At 47.5% G+C, this 21,268-nt stretch overlaps 1 protein-coding gene across 1 annotated transcript in view; it reads left to right on the forward strand.

The window, feature by feature from the left end:
• The window catches only part of DNAH2 (dynein axonemal heavy chain 2), a 1,666,550-nt gene that overhangs the window by 1,441,408 nt on the left and 203,874 nt on the right, over positions 1-21,268 (forward strand). The window contains exons 74-76 of the mRNA XM_069218683.1: positions 7,925-8,124; positions 9,310-9,436; positions 15,818-16,004. Of these exons, the coding sequence (XP_069074784.1) occupies positions 7,925-8,124; positions 9,310-9,436; positions 15,818-16,004 (514 nt within the window). The remainder of the gene's footprint in view (positions 1-7,924; positions 8,125-9,309; positions 9,437-15,817; positions 16,005-21,268) is intronic.

Below are 21,268 nucleotides of genomic sequence, written 5' to 3' on the forward strand. Positions count from 1 at the left end.
CTGTTTGTTCACCGTCGACTTCGTCGCTGCCACCATCTCACCGTCATAGATCGCCGGCAACGGCGACCCGACCGACGTCGAAGGATACGGCGTCGAGACAACATGGCCATCGCAGGGGCATATCTCCGTCGACGGCAACCCGCCGATTGACGTCGAGCCATCACCAGCGCGTCCATTCGCCGCCGAAGGCCTCGCACCCCTCGACGTCAAGAGACACGACGTCGGAGTCGCCCCAGCGGCGAGAGCGAGGACATCCGCCGTCGGCCGCACACCGCTCCACGTCGAGGCACACGACGGCGAGCAGGTCGCGGTCCAGAGATCGCCGTTCGACGTCAAGACACTCAACATCGAGACACTCAACGTCGAGGCAGGAACAACCGGCGGCGCTCCCTTCGACGTCATTACGGCTGTCGACGTCGACGCAGGTTTTACCTGTCTTGCAGGGAGCAGAACATCGGCTTCCGCCAGCAGATACGGCGACTCTATCTCCAGTGGTCTCCATAAGGAGTGGTTCATCTCGTTCGACAGCGGCATCGTCCGGCATGTCTCACCCATCAATTTGTCACCAAGATGGTTGGAGAGCCTTAACAGACCAACGGCCTCCCTGGATTAGCAGTATTCATGAATGTACTCTCCTACTGCCTCTCTCCCGAGAACGCCATCACCGACAGCGCGGGCAGGAAGGGCTCGTTCTGCTTCTCGCCAACCGACCACGAGGCCTGGGCGCTCTGCTACAGCGTCTCGCAGCAGGTCACGTTCCCAGCGACGATCTAGGTCACGATCAAAACACAGAAGGTCGCCCTCTTGGTCATCGTCAGGGTCATCCGTCAGACGATACTCCCCCACCTTAACAGATTCTCCACCACCTAGAGTTTCACTGGTGGATGACATCACTACTTTTAATGAGGTGCTTTTCAGGGGAGCACAGAAGCTAAACATAGAGGTTCCAGAACCATCAACCTCCTCATCAGTCATTTTTGAGACTCTTCAGCATAGAGCGGTTTCGAAAAAGCTACTGCCACTAGTGCCTGGTCTGTTGCAGCCAACCATGGACACTTTCTTGGCGCCAGCCACCCTCAAATCTGCTCCTGCTAGGATTTTGAAAAAATATAAAGCGCCTGAACAAGATCCTTTATTCCTCAGAACGGATCCGCCGCCGGACTCAGTCATATTGGCCGCAGCCCGAAAAACTCACTCAGTGGCATCATCCTCCACGGTTCCACCGGACAAAGAGAGCAGACATCTAGACTCTCTGGGGAGAAAAATGTGCAGCACGGCGGCATCTATGATGAAGGTCTCCAGCGCGTCTGCACTCCTAGGCAGATATGACCGTTCACTGTGGGACTCTCTCAACAGGTTCACAGAAAAATTACCTAGAGAAGACAGACAGGACTTCCAAGAGATCCTTCAAGAGGGATGTCTGGTATCCAACCAAGTCATCTGTGCAGTGGCAGATGGGGCAGACTTATCTGCACATGGGTACGCACATGGGATCTGTGCAAGAAGGTCTTCCTGGTTGAGATTGACTGGATTAAAACAGGAAGCACAACAGCGCATCCTAAATCTTCCATTCAACGGGAACTCGCTGTTTGGTACCCATACGGACGAAGAAATGGCGCGCATGAAAACTGAAGTGGACACCATGAGGACAGTAGGCCTGGAGAGGAAGAAGGACTTCAGGCGGAGGTATAGGCCTTATGACAGGCGCCCTTTCCAGCAGAGGGTTCAAACCCCTCACTGGTCCCAGAGGCCACAGCAAAGGCAGGGACGCCCTCTTTTTCAGTCTCGTAAGGCCACAAGGGAACGAGGGTCAAGTAGACAACAACAGTCCACACCCAAAGCGCCGGCCAAACAATGAGGACTCGCTTCCCTCAACACTGTGCACCACTCCGGTGGGGGGAAGTATCACAGACTTTCTTCAGGAGTGGCGTTCTATCACAAAAGACAAATGGGTGCTCAACATTGTTGAAAATGGCTACTCTCTTCTTTTCAGGCAACCTCCACCGCACTTGCCACCAGCCAAATGCAATCCGTCTCACGTCAGCCTATTGCGCAAAGAGGCTCTCGCCCTTTTACGAAAGAAGGCAATAGAAAAAGTTCCACTCGCGCACCGAGGAAAGGGGGTTTACTCCCGTTATTTTCTGGTGGCGAAAAAAGGCCGAGAGGGCGTTTTCAGACCAACTCTGGACTTACGGCTTCTGAACAAGTACATAAGAAAGCAAAAGTTCAGGATGCTGGCTCTTCACCAGATTTTCCCTCAGCTACATCAGGGAGACTGGATGTGCTCCATCGACCTGCAGGATGCATACTTTCACATCCCGATAGTTCCCAAGCATCGGAAATTCCTGCGCTTCCAGATAGCCTCACAGCACTATCAGTTCAAAGTGCTACCATTCGGCCTGAAATCTGCCCCCCGCGTCTTCTCGAAATGCGTGGCAGTGGTAGCGGCACATCTTCGAAAACAAAAAATCTTCATTTACCCATACCTAGACGGCTGGCTGCTGAAAGCCTCCTCTCCGGAGCAGGCGAGAACCCATCGGGACATTGTGCTCAAGGTTTTCGAGTCTCTAGGTCTTCAAGTCAACTACCAAAAGTCCACCTTGATTCCAACGCAGAACCTCCACTACCTGGGAGCAATACTAAACACAGAGCTCCAAAGAGTGTATCCTTCGGAGGAACGACTATTCTCAATAAAGAAAAAGTGTCAAGACCTGTTAAGATCCGACGCACCTACGGTCAGGTGACATCTCTGCTGGGCTCCGTGGCATCATGCATTTTCATTGTCCCGAATGCCAGGCTACATATGAGGCCCCTCCAAGAGGCGTTGGAAAACAACTGGAGCCAAAGGACAGACCACTGGGAGGACAGAGTGCGGCTGCCGATAGCAGCACGTCAGTCATTGCAATGGTGGATGCATAGACCTCACCTATCAGTAGGAGCTCCGTTTCACCAGGTAATTCCATCCGACACTCTGGTAACGGATGCGTCTCTTCAAGGATGGGGGGCTTATCTAGGTCCCCTTCAAGCTCAGGGCCAGTGGTCCGACAACGAAAGGAAGTACCACATCAATCTGCTGGAGCTCAGAGCGGTCCATCTGGCTCTCAAGTCTTTTGCTCCATTGATTCAGGGGAAATCTCTCCTAATACAAACGGACAATACAACCACAATGTATTACTTGAACAGACAAGGGGGAACGAGATCCCTACCCCTATCTCGGGAGTCCCAAACAATCTGGCATTGGCTCCTGGCCAGAGGAATGTCGATTACAGCGGTTCACCTACCAGGTCAACAAAACGTGGAAGCAGATTGTGGCCGGGCCGAGCCAAACTCAACTCTCGCACCGGCAACAGTCTCTGGGACGTATGAATCCGAGACGTCACTTCCGCGTCTCCAGGTTGCCTTGGGAACGCCCTCGGCATTGCTGACGCGTTTCCCTGTTGCCAGGGAAACGCCAGAACACATCCGGGACGCCGAGAACGGTAAAAGGGGACCCTGCGGACAGCCAGGGGAGAGAGAAGTAGGAGAGACAAAGGACGTACAGCAAAAGGAGACGGAGGACGTGTGGAGCGAGGAGACAGAGGTCGTACAACGGACGGAGACGGAGGAGCGGAGTACCGAATCCCTGGAGGAAGGAGCCGAAGGAGGAGCCACGGAGAGGAAAAGACCGGAGCAGGAACACCCAGAAGCCAGCCACGGCCCCGGAGGGTCGTGGCTTACAAAGGTACGATCCATTCTAGGAACGGGGGAGTTTAAATTAAAGAAGACAGTGGGGAAGGGAACCGGGGAGTTGGGGAAGGCAATAAAGGAGGGGCCACAAGGGGAAGAGGGTTAAGGAAAAGGAGACGGACTCTCACACGCAGACTTTAAAACCCCGGTGTGCACGATAAAACCCCCATCACTGCGATTCCTGGTCCTGTGCACGGTTACCCCACACCTTACCTTATTCCTCACAACCCTTCCCCCTCGTTATAAGGAAAATAACCCCAGAAAACAACCCACCACTTACCTTGGCATTGTTCTGTTTGTCTTTTGCCGGTAATCCACTGGAGCCAGCCGCAGTACTCTGCATTCGCCGACCTAGGAGAAAAGAAGGAATACAGTGTAACAAGGAAGGAAGAACCCACAACCCTAAAGAACCCCAGTGTGGACTATAATTTTCGTTTGGTTTTTGTTTTGATTGGACTTAAAGGGAAAAGAAAAGGAAGAAAACAAATAAACTCTCGTGTTACTTACCCTACTATCCAATCTCAGTCTGGTTTATGCCGTTCAGTCTGCCACACAGATTTTCTGAGCAGACACCTAGAGGACGCCCACGATTGGGTCCTACACGGCGAAGTCGTCGAAGACATCTTCGCTCAATGGGGCCGGCCTCAATTGGATCTCTTCGCAGATGAGGTAAACAGGAAATACCCAGACTTCGCATCCAGGTTCTACCGTCCGGGATCTCGAGGGAATGCCCTGTTGATCGACTGGTCAGGGATATTTCTCTACGCTTTTCCACCGATTCCCCTCATACCGGCAGTGATCAACAAACTTTACAGATCCAGCACCAGAATGATTCTCATAGCTCCACAGTGGCCCCGTCAATTCTGGTACACAGATCTCCTCAACCTATCGGAACAACCTCACAGGAGGCTGCTGTGCAGACCGGATCTTCTGAGCAGGATGGAGGGCAGGGTACTGCACCCCAACCTACCCTCTCTGAGCTTGACAGCATGGCTCCTGAATTCCTGCAGTATGGGCACCTAGGGCTCTCGCAGGAGTGCATGAACATCTTGAAGGAGTCCAAACGACCTTCCACGTGGCGTTCTTACGCGTTTAAGTGGAAGAGGTTCTACATATGGTGCTGTCAGCAAGGTCAAAATCCCATACGGGCTCAGGAGGACGTCATACTGTCTTACTTACTCCATCTGGCAAAGTCCGTTCTGCAGGTATCATCTATTAAGGTACATTTGTCTGCCATTACAGTCTATCGTAAGTCACCTTCTCAGGAATCCTTCTTTACGAAACCAGTAGTCAAGGATTTCTTGGAAGGTTTGAAAAAAGTTTTTCCGCCCCTTCGGACACCCTCCCCTCCATGGGAACTGAACATAGTGCTGTCAAAACTTATGGGCCCTCCTTTCGAACCTATACACAAAGCCTCTTTGCAACACCTTACGTGGAAGACGGCTTTTTTGGTAGCCATTACTTCCGCAAGGAGGGTCAGTGAAATTCAGGCTTTGTCCTCCAAAGAACCGTACACAGTCTTTCATGACAATAGAGTAGTTCTGCGAACTCACCCATCATTCCTACCGAAGGTGGTGTCAGAATTCCACATCAATCAGACTATTTCTCTACCAACTTTCTTCCCCAATCCGGAGACTCCGGCGGAGAAAGCGTTGCACTCTCTAGGTCTGAAAAGAGTGCTCAAATTTTATTTGGATAAAACAAAGTTGATTAGACATTCCAACCATTTGTTTATAAATTATGGTCATTTGAGAACAGGAGAGGCAGCATCTAAACGAACCATATCAAGATGGATAGTTTCTTGTATTGTTAATGCATACCAGTTGGCTAACAAACAACTACTTGCTAGACCTAAAGCACATTCTACAAGAGGAAAAGCGGCTACTGATGCCCTCCTTAATAATGTCCCAATATCTGAAATTTATAAGGCTGCTACATGGAAGTCTGTACATACATTTACTAGACATTACTGTTTGGACTCAGATGCAAGAGCAGACGCCCAAGTTGGGCAGGCCTCTCTGAGAAATTTGTTTGCATGATACATATCTATTCCTGCACTTCTATTGGACAGTCCGCAGAGTCAAGGGATGGGCTTGCTAATCTATTCAATGTTTATGACTATTGATGAGGATCCCCTGGAAGAGAAGGATAAGTTACTTACCTGTAAATCCTAGTTCTCTTCCAGGGGTATCCTCATCAAAAACATATGATACACTGTTCCAAAAGAAGTGCAAGGAGACTGGGGGCTATCGTGAAGGGGGTCCTAAATTTTAGGAGCAAGACACCTCACACATCCCGAAGGATGTCATGCTTCATCATCGGAGCAGCTCCTCGTCAGACTGGCGCTGCAATGTCTGACAGGCTCCACCCCGAAAAGGGGGGGCTCTTTGCCGGAGATCTTTTTGTGATGATGAAGCCGTATCCTCATCAAAGTCATAAACAACCCACCCTCCTCCCCGGACGCACGTCTCCTAGAAGTGCAGGACACACTATCTTTCGAATCGGCTACACAGCCTGTCACTGTAAAAAAGTACTGACCTAACTGTGAACCAACTGTCACCTCTTCTTCACCCCTGAGGCATGGTGGGATACTGGAGGTGCTCAGGGTCTTAAAGGCACGGTGCCAAAGTTTTTATGGTTCTCCTGTGTTAACCTGCATGCAGCCTATTGGCTAAGAATGCTCCATTGTTTTTCAATGTCGTTTTTTCTCTTTTTCTCTGATGATTACTACTGCTTATTTCCCTAGGCCCAGTTTTGGGGCTTTGGTTGAAATATTTTTTCTCTTATTGTAATCTTGTAAAGAATTTAAAAAAAAAAAAAAAAAAAAAAAAAAAAACTCCATAGAAATAAAGCATTTTAGCCTGTTTATGATTATAGCCTGCATTGCTGTTTTACACATGTATATATGAGTTTAGTATGAAAATTGGTCTACTAAAAATGCTATATATATTTTTCGTGCATATTTCATACTTTATATGTGTGTATTTTATATATGCTCCGTGGTCCCCGCACAAAGGCGGGAATATTTAATGTTTATGACTTTGATGAGGATACCCCTGGAAGAGAACTAGGATTTACAGGTAAGTAACTTATCCTTATTAACTATGCATTTACATAAACATGAGCTTGAACTTGGTGAGCACGTCCATGCTGCAGTATAATCAATCCAGTGTTGCTGAGGGTAAGGATCTTCTTCTTGACAAAGAGTCCAGTGCTTAAAGACAATGATGAGGATAAGGAGTTTATAAGAGAGAGTGGTTTCCCAAAATGGTATCCTGGCACTAGGGTTGAAGGGGATGAAATACAAAAAAGGCTGGAATAAGAGCAAGATGAGAAAGCTAACTAGAATGATGTAACAGATGGAGTAAGCCATTTAAAAGAAAATAATGTAATTTAGATCTAAAAGAGATCCAGGTGGCGTCTTTTAAGTATCTTTGTGCCGAGTAAGAGAAAGATTAGCTGCCCATGCTTATTAGGCAAAATGAAGGAATCATTAAGAACCTGGCAAAGGATAAGTGAAGTGAGCAACAGGACACATGCCTGAAAATGATTACAAGTAAAGGGACAGTTTAGTGGTAAGCTCGATGCATATATAATATGGATTTAAAAAAACAATTGCTTGGGTACACCAAGGACGTGATGAGAGTGCTTGTGAGGAGAAATGTGAGAATGTGTTAGAGGTTTAAAAGTAAGTTGCACTCCGGCATGATGAATGTGAATAAGGCGAGTTAACAATTAAGTGGGGGGACCTAACTACAAAGAGTGGTCCAGGCAGCTAAAAATGACAGCATGCATGACCACATGGCTGGAAACTCAGGGGTTAAATGGAATAAACTTACAAAGAAGTCAAACTTGCAGGCAGATTAAATGTTTATATGTGAGTAGAAATGGAAATGTTTTAGTGGCCGTCACATGCAGAGGTAATCATTTACTTTGTGTTAGTAAGTGGCTGACTCATTTGTAGACGTATTGCTAGGTTTTTCAAAGCAGAGAGTAGATTTTTTATTTTCAGTTTTGGGTAGACACAAAATAATAAACTGGGATGTTCTAGTGAAAGTTGCCATGCAGTCTTTTAGGTACACAAGTGCTTTCTTAAGGTAGTAAAAAAGTGCCTCTTTTTAACAGATTAGTCTTACTGTATATGATTTTGACAGTTTATCTTTTTTCCGTTCCAATGTGCTGAATCTTTCTCCTTCAGGCGTATCGTTCTTGTGCCCAGAGGGCTTCCATTCTCTTTTTTGTCCTGAATGACATGGGCCGGATTGACCCAATGTACCAGTTTTCCCTGGACGCCTACATTGACCTCTTCAACCTCAGCATTGAAAAGAGCAAGCGCAGTCAGAAGCTCGATGAGCGAATTACTAACCTGAATGATTACCACACCTACGCTGTCTACAGGTAAGTTGCAGGACCAAAGTAAGTTCTCTGATAGGCTCTGAACATTAGCCAGAACCACTCCGGCCACATACACCTCCCATGGATCCTGTAGCATCAGTCGGTGGATAGACTCACCTTCTAGCAAACTTATACGTTGTCCGGAGGTGAGTGCCTGACTAAGAGGAGTCATCCATCTTACAAAACAGACAGAAATTAAACTTATGCTCTAGTTGCCTGTAACTAGCTAAGCCTACGCTGTTGAAAGCAGGGCATCCCCTAAACACTAAGTGGGGCTAGGAAGCTGTGAGTTTGGTGGCTCTCCTGATTTAGTTTGGTGCTCCCACTCTACCAAACTCTATATGACCTCATTAGTGAGCATAGGTACGGTAATTAATATATAGATCACAAGCCATTTGCTGGGCTACACAAAGCAGAATTACTGCACGAGTGACTCCAGGCCTCACATTTCTTGCTGGATGCTTGGTATGAATGTAAATGAAGGCCTCAAAACGTGCCACTCTGCTTATTGGCATAACAGCATACCGCTCATTCAATCACCTAAGGTCACATGGACATCTTAAGGTTCCCTCTAAACTGCATTTTATATTTCCTTTTGTATGCTAGCGTTTTACTAAAATGTAGCCTACAGGTGTTCTCTGTTGGTCCAAGAAGGATAGATCCTTAACAGATTTTGATGATAGTCATAAATGATAACTTTACGTGCAATAGTATAAATATAATTCATATACGTAGTGATTATCCTGCCTGTAGATTTTTGGACCTCCTGTGGAGTCCCAAAAGTGTCAGCTTTATGCTCTTTGCTTTTCAGTGCAAATGTAAAACATTTTAGCCATTGTCAAACAAAATCTGTCTCCTTCTGAAATTCCTAATGCATGTAGACGTCACCTGGATACTCTTCAGTTGAGAATATAAAAATCTCTTACACATCACCCGCAGCATAGCATGGAATGATGATTCTTAATGCTGCAAAACCCATGATCCTCTTCATAAGTTTTTTCTTCAATTAAAACTCCAGTGGCCCCAAGCCATTGTCCAGGACCAAATTATATTTATGAAGGTACAGGATGTTGAGTGATTGTTTTTACTCCGTGTTTGGTGATTTTTTTAATCCATTGTGTTCTTCCTATCATTCCAATCATTTTTCCATAAGGCTATAATCATATAATATTCGTTCTTTTTCTGCAGGTACACTTGCCGTGCCTTGTTTGAACGTCACAAGCTGCTCTTCAGTTTCCAAATGTGCGCGAAAATTATGGAGATGTCTGGCAAGCTCAACATGGATGAGTACAACTTCCTCCTGAGAGGTGGGGTGGTGAGTATTTCAATACATATCTTTAAAGTATTGTTTCTTGCTGCAGGTGATGTGGTTAATGTTATGTTGTAGGGTTTATTACTTGGCCCGAGGAAAAAAGATCGAGTGCCTTAGGAGCAGTATTCTGCACTCTACTTGGAATAAGATATTGTCCTCAGTGTGAGGTGTAGCAAGTGAATTTTACCCCGTCTATAACAGTTTTTCAGTTCATCGTTTTCATTGCGAGTACCTCCTGTGAGGACACAGTGGTCGGTTTCTGCATTGAATACTACATCTTTAAAATCTACTTTCTCTTGTTTGGCAGATAGTCTCAGAACACCTGACCTCTTGTTTGCTGCTTTATAAAGGTTTTTCCATCAGATGACCAAGCGTACTCTTTGTTACATTTTCTTACTTATTGTTACACCCAGTCCTTCCAGCCCTATAAATGGAAAGTCCTCTCACAGTCTGGCACGAGAGAGCACGTTTGAAATTTTACTAGCCTCAAAGTGCTTGGCTCGTCCCACCCATATTATACCACCGTAGCACCCAGCTAGCCTCTGTATCATCCTTTTTCATTTATTTCCAATGTGGAGTGGAAGGTGCTGTCTTCTCTTTAAACATTGTTTTATCCTGGGCAGGTTACTTTAGCTTTTATTAATACCTGACTTTAATTAATTTGTTTTGTTATTTTTCATTCCTGACTCCCATTTTTCTGTTTTCATATTCACCCTAAAACAGGTTTTCTTTGTGGTAACAATGGTTCCAGAGTGCTCCCATTTCAGAAATCCATCACTGCTTTTTAACGTGTTCTTAAATTTCCCATGCAGCAGGGGCGTCCAACGGAGATTTGGACGTGCTGTATACATACATACATACATATTAGATTGTCAAAACAGCTACAGAGTATGCGGTTGATTGCAGTTTAGATATATAGGCCCTCATTACAACCCTGGCGGTCAGTGTTAAAGTGGCATTAAGACCGCCAACAGGCCGGCGGTAAAAAGAAAAGGGATTTTGTCACTGGTGGTAACCGCCATCAAAGACCGCCACTTTAACACACTGACCACCAGGGTGGTAACGGCTGCTGGGCTGGAGACTTTGGTCTCCAGCCCGCGGTCGTCACAATCCCACCCTCGGGATTAGGACCCGGCCTACTGCCATGGTTTTTGTGCCATACATACCACCATGAAAACCATGGCGGTAGGCACTATCAATGTTAGGGAATCCCTTCCCTGGCACTGATAGCGGTCTCCCCCTCCCCAGAGCTCTCCCCACCCTCCCCTCCCGCCCCCCACAAATATAAACACGCGCACCCATTTACACACATGCACGCACGCATACCCACCACCACCCACGCATGCACACATACATACCCACACACTGCAACACACACCAACATACCTTGTCACACACATGCATTCGCAACACTCACAATCACTCATTCACGCACGGATTCAACGCAACTCACACCCGAATGCACACATTCCAAAACATACACCCCACCCTTACACACAACATCCCTCAAGGGGTCCTCCGGCTGTCAGCAGCAGCGTTCGCCAGCAAAACACCGCCAAGCCGTATCATTGCTCATGATACAGTCGGCAGTGTTTTGGTGGCGTGGCTGTGCTGCTGTCAGCAGCGCCGCCTTACCGCCGTCCGCCGCCATGACCGTTGGTGGTGTTCCGCCAGCATTCTGGTGGTATACCGTCGGCGGTCATGATACTCGTAAACAGCTGGTAGCCACGGCAGCGGGATGTTGGCGGCCGTCGCTGTGGCGGTAGTTACTGCCAATGTTGTAATGAGTGCCATTGTGTATAACGTTATCCTGCGTGCTTCCTCTGAACATGTGGCATAAATCTTTCATGCGACCTGTACTGAGCAGTGATACTATGCAGCAAATTATTGCCATTCTTTTCTTCCCAGGCCATCCGGCGCCTCAAAACGTGTTTTTGTAATGGCAACAACTTTTAGGGAAGTAACAACCCACAAACTTTACAATCTCTGTTAATAATAACAAAATGGTTGGTAGCTATATTTTGACACCCAACTCTTGTCAACTGCTCGTTTTTGTACCCACATTGAAGAGCTATTGTCTGATGTGTTCCTGCTGAGATATTGGAATACTTTTATTGCTAGAGTCTTCCCATCGGTATCTATTAGAAAACTCACTTTATGATACAGTGAGACCTCTTGTTTCTTCTCCTTCTGTACTGCCAAGGCCCTAGCTAGTTATTTAATGAGCGGTTGTACCATCTTCCTTTGGTACTGCTAGAGATAACTTGGTCATCACAGGTACAGTTGAATTTGCACACACACAAGTTTTCCCCGTGCCAGATCTGGTAAGTTAGTCCATGGATCTTTAAGATGTTTTTTTGCACTGTTACATTATTATAGCTGCAATAATTCCTGCATGAGAACCTTTTAACGCAGGGTTCTGAGTAGTCTTGACTTGAATTAACATTACTGAACGTTTCAGCAATGGTTGGCTCATTTCAGGCCACAAGTAAAAAGCAAACCATGTATTTGACGAAGACAATAACTGAAAATTATACGGAGGTGCTATTATGATGACTTTAATTAATTTCACCAACCAGATAGTCATCTTTTAGAAATCTCTACAAACATTTTTGCGCAAGGAGTGAGAATTAAAATGCTACAAAGAACAGCAAACAGAATGTGCTGGCTGTTTGCAGCATGATTAGTACTAAAATCCAGTGTATTATTTTCAGTAAGAAATACCTCCATTAGAGGAGTAGTAAAAAGACACCAGAGTAACCTCATAACACCTCAACACTGTAAGATATCATGCACACAGATTGAAGGAGGGGCCACCTCAAGAGAGTAGAACACTGACATAATATAATAAAAGAAACAAAAATGTGCTAAGATGCCAACAAACAAAATCTAGAGTAATAGTGCTATTTAAGTTCACAGTCTGTTTATCAGTTCTAATGATCTACATACTGAGCCATTAGAGGAAAAGTTTCTTATCTGATAGAGACTTCTAGCTGCAGATACCTTAACTTTAGAATTTCCAGGCGTAAGCTTGGAATCCAGAACTTTTGCTGAGCAATACCTTTGTGTGCGCAATCGGGTGGCGTCGTTCAGATACTTGTGGCGTCGCCAGTCCCATTGGAGCCATCTGTGATGTCACGGTTGCCTATAGAGGCACCACCCAGGTGCGCATAAGTCAGTTCTTATCCTTCTGTGCCGGTTAAGCACAGATCTGGAACAGAGCTACCCTCTGTCTTTTTTGGCAGGCCTTTTTCAACCTTTTTGTCAAGACTTTCTGCGTCTGTGTGACGATGACCTCAGGAAAGACCAGATTCAAACTGTGTGGCGCCTGCCATTGTGCCATGTTGGTTATGAATCCACACCAGGTATGTCTATGGTGTCTCAAGCGCAAGCACCATTCGAACTCGTGCTCCGACTGCCAGACCATGGCTCCGAAAGCTTTTAGGGAACGATCCCTGAAGCTCCTGTCAGCCCAGCAGTCGACCTCCACCGAGCACTCCCCTCATTACCTCCTCGTGCTTAAAGACATGCTCCATCGTCACACCCCATACATCTTCCACCACTCAGTTCGAGGTAGTCATTACACCAAGGGTGGATACACATATAAGGGTTACCCAACTGGCTCACTTTACGTAGAGGGCCAGCTTCCTGCCTGCCTTGCTGGCTGCTTTTAAATTAAAGTTATATGCAAATTCGACTTTGGAATTAAAAGTAGTTCCAAAGTCTTAAACTACCTTATTTTTTACATTTAAGTCACCCCTAAGTTGTGCCCTATGTGCCCCTAGGGCTGGGTGCCATGTAACTAAAAGCAGGGACCTTATAAAAATAGTTGTATAGGCCCTGGTGAGGTAAAACAGCCAAATTTGTTTTTCCCTCATTGTAGTGAATGGCCTCCATAGGCTAGAACGGGGAGACTTTATTTTAATTTTAAAAGTCCCCTTAAGTAACAGATACCAGAAGTTTGGTATCAAAATAATTGTTATAATAATTCCCACAACTTCCAGTTGTTGGATTTAATATAACTTGTTCAGGTAAAGAGTTTTAAACTTTACCTCAAAAGTTGCCAACTTCAGCCCTGCATTGGTATGCTGCTGTGCTGTGATTGGCCAGCCTCTGGCAGCCTGGCCAGGTTGCCTTGATGAGGTGTGAAGTGGCCTGGCTTCACACAAAGAGATGTGCCTGTGGGAGGAGATCTCCCCTCAGCAGATGGTAAGGCAGGAAGGGGGAGGGCTGCCAAACTGGTCTTCAAAGGCAGAGAAGGACATTTGGAGCAACCCAGCTACACCCCCACATCCTGAAAACCCAGACAGTTAGGTGCCCCCTTGATTAGATTAGGAGAGGGCAGGAGAGGGGTGTGTTTAGGATGTTTAGCCACACCAGTGGGTGGGCTCAGCCAGATGTAACCTCCAAAAATCACTTTCAGCCATGATGGATTTTTGAGGAATGTTGCCTCCTGGGATTAATTTTTGCCACACTTCACAGGAAGTGGTCATCACAGGGGGAAGGACCCTGCACCTGATTGGAGAACCAGCCCCCCCCTGTTTTTCACCCAGGAGCAGGGATAAAACTGGCAGACCTGCACCCACTCCTCAGTTCCCTAACAGATCCCTACGGAAAGAACTACAGAAGAAGAAGGACTGCCTTCTGGACCCCTGGCCTGCACCTGGACCCTGCACTCTGAAAGACTGCACCAGCTGCACACTTGGGCTTCACCACAAGAAGGACTTTGCCTGGCTTCAACTGGTTCAAGGAGGGACTCCCTGTTTGCTACAGGTGAAAAATTTCTAACCAGAGTCCCCTGCACCAACTCCTGAAGAACTCAACCAGCTGACCACTGTCCAGCGGCCAAAAAGGAGTTTGCGCCAGGTGCATTCTGGGAGTTGTAGTCCACACCCCCAAGGATCATCTCAGAGCTTCTCGAACTTTGGGGTGAGCTGTGGACCCCCAAAGAACCTTAAAGGAACATCTGGAAGAAGATCCAGAAGTTTGGAGAAAAAGCTCCATAGAGGGACCGACCCCCCACGGCAACTCTAGCCGGCTTGCCTCAACCGCGACCCGGCCTGACTTGCAGGTTCGTCCCAGTGAAGAAAATCTCCAAAAAGAGACTACGTCCGAACGTAGGAAGTTGACCGGTACCTCCCAGCCAGCGTTTCTGAGGAGGGCTCCAAGAACGTCGGATCAAGATCCAGGTTTGCCCCGGTCGAAGGATTTTCACCTCGAAAAAACGACTAAGTCTGAAGGTAAAAATCTCCACCAAGGCCTCCCGCGACACGTATCCGAAGAAGAGTTCCAGGAGGTCGGATTGGACTGGCAGGTTCGTCCTGCTGAGGAAAATCTTCTGAAAAACGACTAAGTCCTAAGGTAAACTTTTGACCGAGGCCTCCCGCGGGCTGTAGCTGAGTAGCTCCATCGCAGTCGGCCTTAAACTTTGACTTTGCCCCGGTTGAGGTGCTTTTTGTTTCTAGGTGCTAGAAAAAAATAATTCTTTAAAATTTAATATCTCGGTCCCCTTATCCGATTTTATTCGTTTTTGTGTCTTTTTCAAGATAAAAAATATAATCTATAGAAAACTGCTATTTAATATTAAGTTTACGAGTGCAGAGGCTCAGTAGCCGGAGCAGAGAATTGTGCATGTGAAAAGATAGGACAGTCCTTTCTTCTTATGTGCAGAGTTCTCCGCTTTGACTGCTGAGCCTCTGCAATTGTAAACTTACTATTAAATTGCAGGTTTGTGAATACTGAAAAAGGTCAACAAAGAATAATCACTTCCAGTGTTATACACTTTAGTTACACTAATGTTACAAGCTGCAAAATGGCTATTCCTTGTAACTTGTAACACCCAGGGGCCGTGCCTTGACATTGCTAAAAGTTTGTGTAGCTCTGAAAGAATCTGGCGAGCTAGTGTAAGCTTGAGATCTAGCTTAGAAACCAAAGCTGCAAATATTTCACCTATTGTGGGCAGGTAGGGTCGTCATGCTGTTTAGGAATACTCTAAGCTTGTTAACGTGAGGAGTACGTTCTTGGAGGAGGAGTGCTGGTACATGTATGTGAAGAGGTGTGGCCTCATATTGCTGGAACTCGTGACCCTGAGGAAAGACTGGAGGCAAAGCTCTATCATCCAAAAGAATATCCTCATATTGTCAAAACATCTGTTGTTTGTTTTCATGCTACTACATAACAGAACAGGGTACACCAAGTGAATGGGATAGTGTATATATTTATTTAGCCTACTTCTTGGATTTAACTGTCCCCTAGCGCCTGTTAATCTTTATGAAAGGTGGACGTTAGATTACAAAACTGTCTGAAAGACCCAGTTATACCTGTGCTATTCCATTTGAAACAATACAAATCTAACCTATATTAACATTTGCTGTTCCCTTGCAGGTACTTGACAGGGAAGGGCAGATGGATAACCCCTGCTCCAGGTGGTTGGCTGATTCTAACTGGGACAACATCACTGAGCTAGACAAGTTGACGAACTTCCATGGCATCATGAACTCTTTTGAGCAATACTCCAGAGACTGGAACATATGGTACACTAGTTCTGTACCAGAGACTGCCATGTTGCCAGGTATAAATCTCTTGCCTTTCTGCCTCTTGGGCCACTGATTAGCATGCTACCTGAAATGAGATGGCTGAGCTAGGTGAAGAAAATGCAAAATAGATAAATGTATTCGAGGAAATTTGTGGATGGTCTTTGCCCAGAAATCAACCTCTTTTTGCCTTGAGAGTATTACAGAACAACATGTACCCAAGGGTTTCAGGTTCATATGGGAGGATATGATTAACTAGAACACAATATATGAACCTGTACATGTTTATTCAGAGTGTTCCCCGTCTCTCTCTCTCTCTCTCCTCCGCTTTCTCAGTCACTACCCACACTGAAAGAGAGAGTATTTTTTAGCACAAATGTACACACTAGTTTGTGCGTGGAGGACCCCATTCAGTACTAAAAATACATTACTAAACTTTCACCCTGGGTCATCCTTGTAAATCTCTAAGACAGAGGAGGTTGCATTGGCCATCTCAGTGGCTGCTATAAAATGGAGCCACTGACAGTTGGGTAGCTAGGCAGACAATACAGTAATAACTCACATAGGGTGCGCTAATCACTCCACATTCCGTCTGCCTTCGGAGTCCTAAGGTTATCAGCTCCTCTCTTAATTCATCTGAGGACAGGGGCTTCTCATGTACCATAGAGCTAGTAACTGACATGTAAGTTCTTTAGGCCAGTGGAGTCTCAGAGATGGTGGGGTAGACTAAACTTCCATTGTTCATTTTGTTGGTATAGGAATGTCCTCCGCATGGGTTTTTGCAGGCATGCACCCCTCCTCCAAGTTAGCCAACTGCAAGTTCCCACAATAATCTTGATTTTTTTAGGTGCCTACCACGCATGACAATCGATGTGAGGCATCGCAGGAGTAAAGATAGTGGTACCCAGAGTGGAGCTGTTGTCTGCAGGGGTACACTGCTCATGCTTCCTTCCTACATACGCTACTGTCCGTGTACTGGCTTCCACAGGCTTTCTAATCATGGCAACATACCATTTTGGAATTAATAGTGGAAGAAAGGTCCCTCTTCCCTGCTTCTGGTAATGCACATATAGCCTACTGACCTCACTCTGTAAGGTCAAGCGCTATGACGGGGTCCTTGCACTGACATCCCATGTGCTTGGTATGTGGATAATGAGAGTATAAGGTGACTGATAACATGAACCTGTATGGCAGATGAGTGCATGACATGAGAATAGTGGAATCTATTGCACAAGGTGGAGGCTAGGCCACAGCCTCCCAGACAAGCAAAGTGTATTGCTGCCATTCCGGAGGGTTTTGAGATGTACTAGAAGTTTAAGTGTGAAAAGACCGAGACAGGGCCGGCTTTTGAAATAGAGCAGTCACCGATCAGCTGAGTTCTGCCTGATTATTCCTTGCTGAACAGTCCCATTAGATTTGTTGGAGGGTGTGAAAAGGTGGAATCAGTGGTCACCTTTGTAGTGCAGATGAACCATTCTGTCAGAGACTGCTTTTTGTCTTGCCTTAGTTCTCTTTAGCAGCAGAACATCATTAGACCCCTTTTTCCCCTGTGTACCACTGTTTATATCATGTTTGTATAGTATTGTATAGTGGGTATAAAGTACTTTTTTTTCTCCAAAAAGTTAAGCCTTGGTTTGGACAGCCATTACTTTGCTGTATGCTGTGTTTGTTGAGCCATGAATTTCTGATGGATACAACTACCTGTGGATTCCTCACCTAATGAATACTCCCATGGCGCCAGCATTCAACGGAAATCTTCTTCCTAGCTTCTGCACGTCGACGAGGACGTCACATTTGCCCACGCAACGCCGTCTGACGTCATACAGGCAATAAGAAGTCCTCGCCGACGTGCCGACGTCAGTTCCCTTTTTTCCGTGCCATTCGAAACGGTTATCTTCGAGGGAGCTACTGTTGCTTTTCGAGTTACAGTGTGTTTTTCTGCTGCGTGTTTTTTCTCTGAGATTACTATGTCTCAGAGGAAGTCTGGTTTCAAGCCCTGTTGAGAGTGTGGGGGCAAAATGTCGGTTACTGACCCACATTCGGACTGCTTGTGGTGTTTGAGTTCCGACCACGATGTGGCCACGTGTGATTCATGTCAACACATGAATCCGAAAGCCCTGAAGGAGCGAGAGGCCAAACTCTTTATGGCGAAGTCGAAGAGAAAGGAGAAGAGACACCATAGAAAATCCTCCTCGCCGAAGTCTCATCGACGTCATCGAGACTCCCGACGCCGTCGGGACTCACGGCGCCATTCGAGCAAGGAGAGGTCTCGATCGAGGTCGCCATCGGCTCGGCGTCGGAAGACTTGGGAGGTCAGTCCCACAGTCACTCCTCATCCATCGACGCCGTTGCCTTCTCCGGCTTCACCGACTTCGCCGGGGCAGACGTCTTCTGTGTTTGAGGTGCCACAGCCTCAGGTGTTCTCACCGACGTCGCAGACGTCTAGGCCGGCGTCGGGGTCTTCTTCGATCCAGGCACCCCAGTATCCGGCTTTCCCGGCCCCTGGAGCTGATAATACAGCATTTTTAAATGCGATGTTTACCATCTTCTAGCAGATGGCTCCAGGCGGTGCTCCGACTGGTCCTTCGGGTCCGTTGGCTTTCAGCTTGGGTGCTCCGGCGCCGCTACGGCCAGCACCCTTCATGCCCTTTCTCCCCTTGGGGAATGTGGGCTCAGCGCCGGTGTCGGCTCCGGTGGCTCCAGAGGTTTCGGCCCCGGAGGTTTCGGCTCCATCAGCTTCGGGGTTTCGGCCAGTGACCCCGGCAGGGCCTTCTGAGACTCCGAGACACACTTCTCTTCATCCGACTCCTGGCTCGGCGTCAAAGCTTCCTGTGGCGCCTGACCCGGCGTCGGACGGATCCGGTGATCGGCGTCGTTCCTCGACTTCTGCAGACGCCATGTCGACGCCGAGAATTGAGGAGAGGTTACATTCGAGGAGACGTGTTCTCCGTCTCTTGCAGGAACAAGAATATCAACGGGTCCTGGAGGAAGGAGAAATTGAGGATTCTGGCGAAGGTCTTCATGGACTGGATACAGCTAGTGGCCTTGATACTTCCCCTGAGTGGGACTTGTCATCTCCAGGGGTGTATACTGAAGAGGCAGCCACTTTTCATGCTGTGATAAGGAAGGCGGCTAACTTCCTCGAACTGCCTTTACCGGTGGCTGAGGCGAAACAAAATTTACTGACTGAGGTCTTACATCCGGCCTCTCCATCGGCAGAGCCTCTTTTGCCATTTAACGAGGCGCTGCTTGAACCGGTATTGGAGGTCTGGAAGAAGCCGGTATCTTCCTCGGCTGTCAATAGGTCTGTGGCCAGGAGGTATCGGGCTGCACCATCTGACCCTGGCTTTCTTTCCAGACACCCTACGCCGGAAAGCTTGGTGGTCCAGGCTTCCTGTTCTGCAAGATCTGCGCCTGGATCTTTTCCAACAGTGCCGGCGGACAGAGACTCCAAAAAGATGGACTCACAGTCGAAGAAAGTGTTTTCGTCTTGTAGCATGGCGTTAAAGTCCACCAACGCTACGTGTATCTTGGGGAGGTACATCTATGCTCTGATGGACGAGATAACATCTTCGCATACAGAGCTTCCTCAAGGACTCTTGAATCTCGTGTCGGATGCTCAGGCTGCTGCAATCCAGGTTATCCAATCTGGGTTGGATACAACTGACTCGGTGGCTAGAGCAATGGGCACGGCGGTGGTTGCGAGAAGACAGGCTTGGCTTCGCAACTCAGGGTTCTCTTCGGATGTGCAGTCGACCCTGTTGGACCTCCCGTTTGATGGGGAGAAACTTTTTGGTGCCAAGGCAGATTCGGCCTTGGAGAGGTTTAAGGAAAGCAGGGCCACGGCAAAGTCGTTAGGACTGCAAGCCGCTTCTTCTGGCTCCTCCAGATTTTTTAGGAGGTTTCGAGGATTTGGTCGTGGCTCATCCTCCTCTTTCTTTCAGGTAAAATTCCAACAACCTACCTCCTCTCTCACATTTAGATCATTTAGAGGGAGGGGTAGGGTCCGTACCAGAGGAGCCTCTCAGCAGCACTCTGCCTCTTCCTCGTCCTCTGGAGGGGTGCAGCAGGGGAAGCAGCCTTAGGCTTCCACCAATTCCCACTCACTCCTCTCCTGTAGGGGGAAGGTTACTGCATTTTCTTCACAAGTGGGAGGTCATCACATCAGACCCCTGGGTTACCAGCATTGTGGGAAAAGGCTACACCCTTCCCTTTCGGGAGTTTCCGCCCCCCATCCCGCCCCGCCCATCTTATTGTTCAGAAGAACACCTCCTGTTGTTAGAACAGGAGGTTCAAGTCCTCCTTTCAAAGGGCGCGGTGGAGTTGGTTCCAGAGCAGGTAAAGGGTCAAGGTTGTTACTCAAGGTACTTCCTGATTCCCAAGAAGGATGGTCGGTTGAGACCAATCCTGGACCTGAGGATTTTGAATTGGTTCCTCAAACAGGAAAAGTTCAAGATGCTGACCCTAGCTCAGGTGCTTTTGGCGTTGAACAAGGGAGATTGGATGGTGTCTGTCGACTTGCAGGATGCTTACTTTCATATCCCCATACTCAAGTCGCACAGGAAGTATCTCCGGTTTGTGGTGGGGTCGCAGAACTATCAGTTTGCGGTCCTCCCATTTGGTCTTACTTCAGCACCTCGAGTCTTCACGAAGGGGATGTCGGTGGTTGCGGCAGAGCTCAGAAGGAAGGGGATAGCAGTATTCCCTTACCTGGACGACTGGTTGATCAAAGCCAAGTCCCCGGAGCTTGTGTTGCATCATCTGCAGTCAACAACCCAGTTGTTGTTCGACCTGGGCTTTTCGGTGAACGTGCCCAAATCTCACCTAGAGCCCTCTCAACGCCTCCTGTTCATAGGGGCAGTACTGGATACAACATTGGATCGAGCCTTTCCTCCGCCTCAGCGGATTCAAGATATTCAGGAGTTGGTTCCAATGTTTCGAAGTGGAGCGGTCATTCCAGTCCTCAAGGTCCTTCGTCTGCTCGGTCTGTTTGCCTCCTGCATACTGTTGGTCACGCATGCTCGCTGGCACATGAGGGCTCTTCAGTGGTGCCTCCGAAGGCAGTGGTCTCAACACAGAGGAGATCTCGAAGGTTCTGTCAGGATCTCCAGAGATGCTGCCACGGATTTGAAGTGATGGGTTGCGGACGACAATCTTTCCCAAGGAAGGCCGTTCACGCAGCCTCCACCAGTGACCACGGTCATAACGGATGCTTCCACTCTAGGGTGGGGAGCTCATCTGGGGGACCTGGAGATCAAAGAGCTTTGGTCTCCAGAGGAACAGATTTTTCATATCAATCTGT

Source organism: Pleurodeles waltl, chromosome 12 (genome assembly GCF_031143425.1).
Source record: "Pleurodeles waltl isolate 20211129_DDA chromosome 12, aPleWal1.hap1.20221129, whole genome shotgun sequence".
In the NCBI taxonomy this organism is placed as follows: Eukaryota; Metazoa; Chordata; class Amphibia; order Caudata; family Salamandridae; genus Pleurodeles; species Pleurodeles waltl.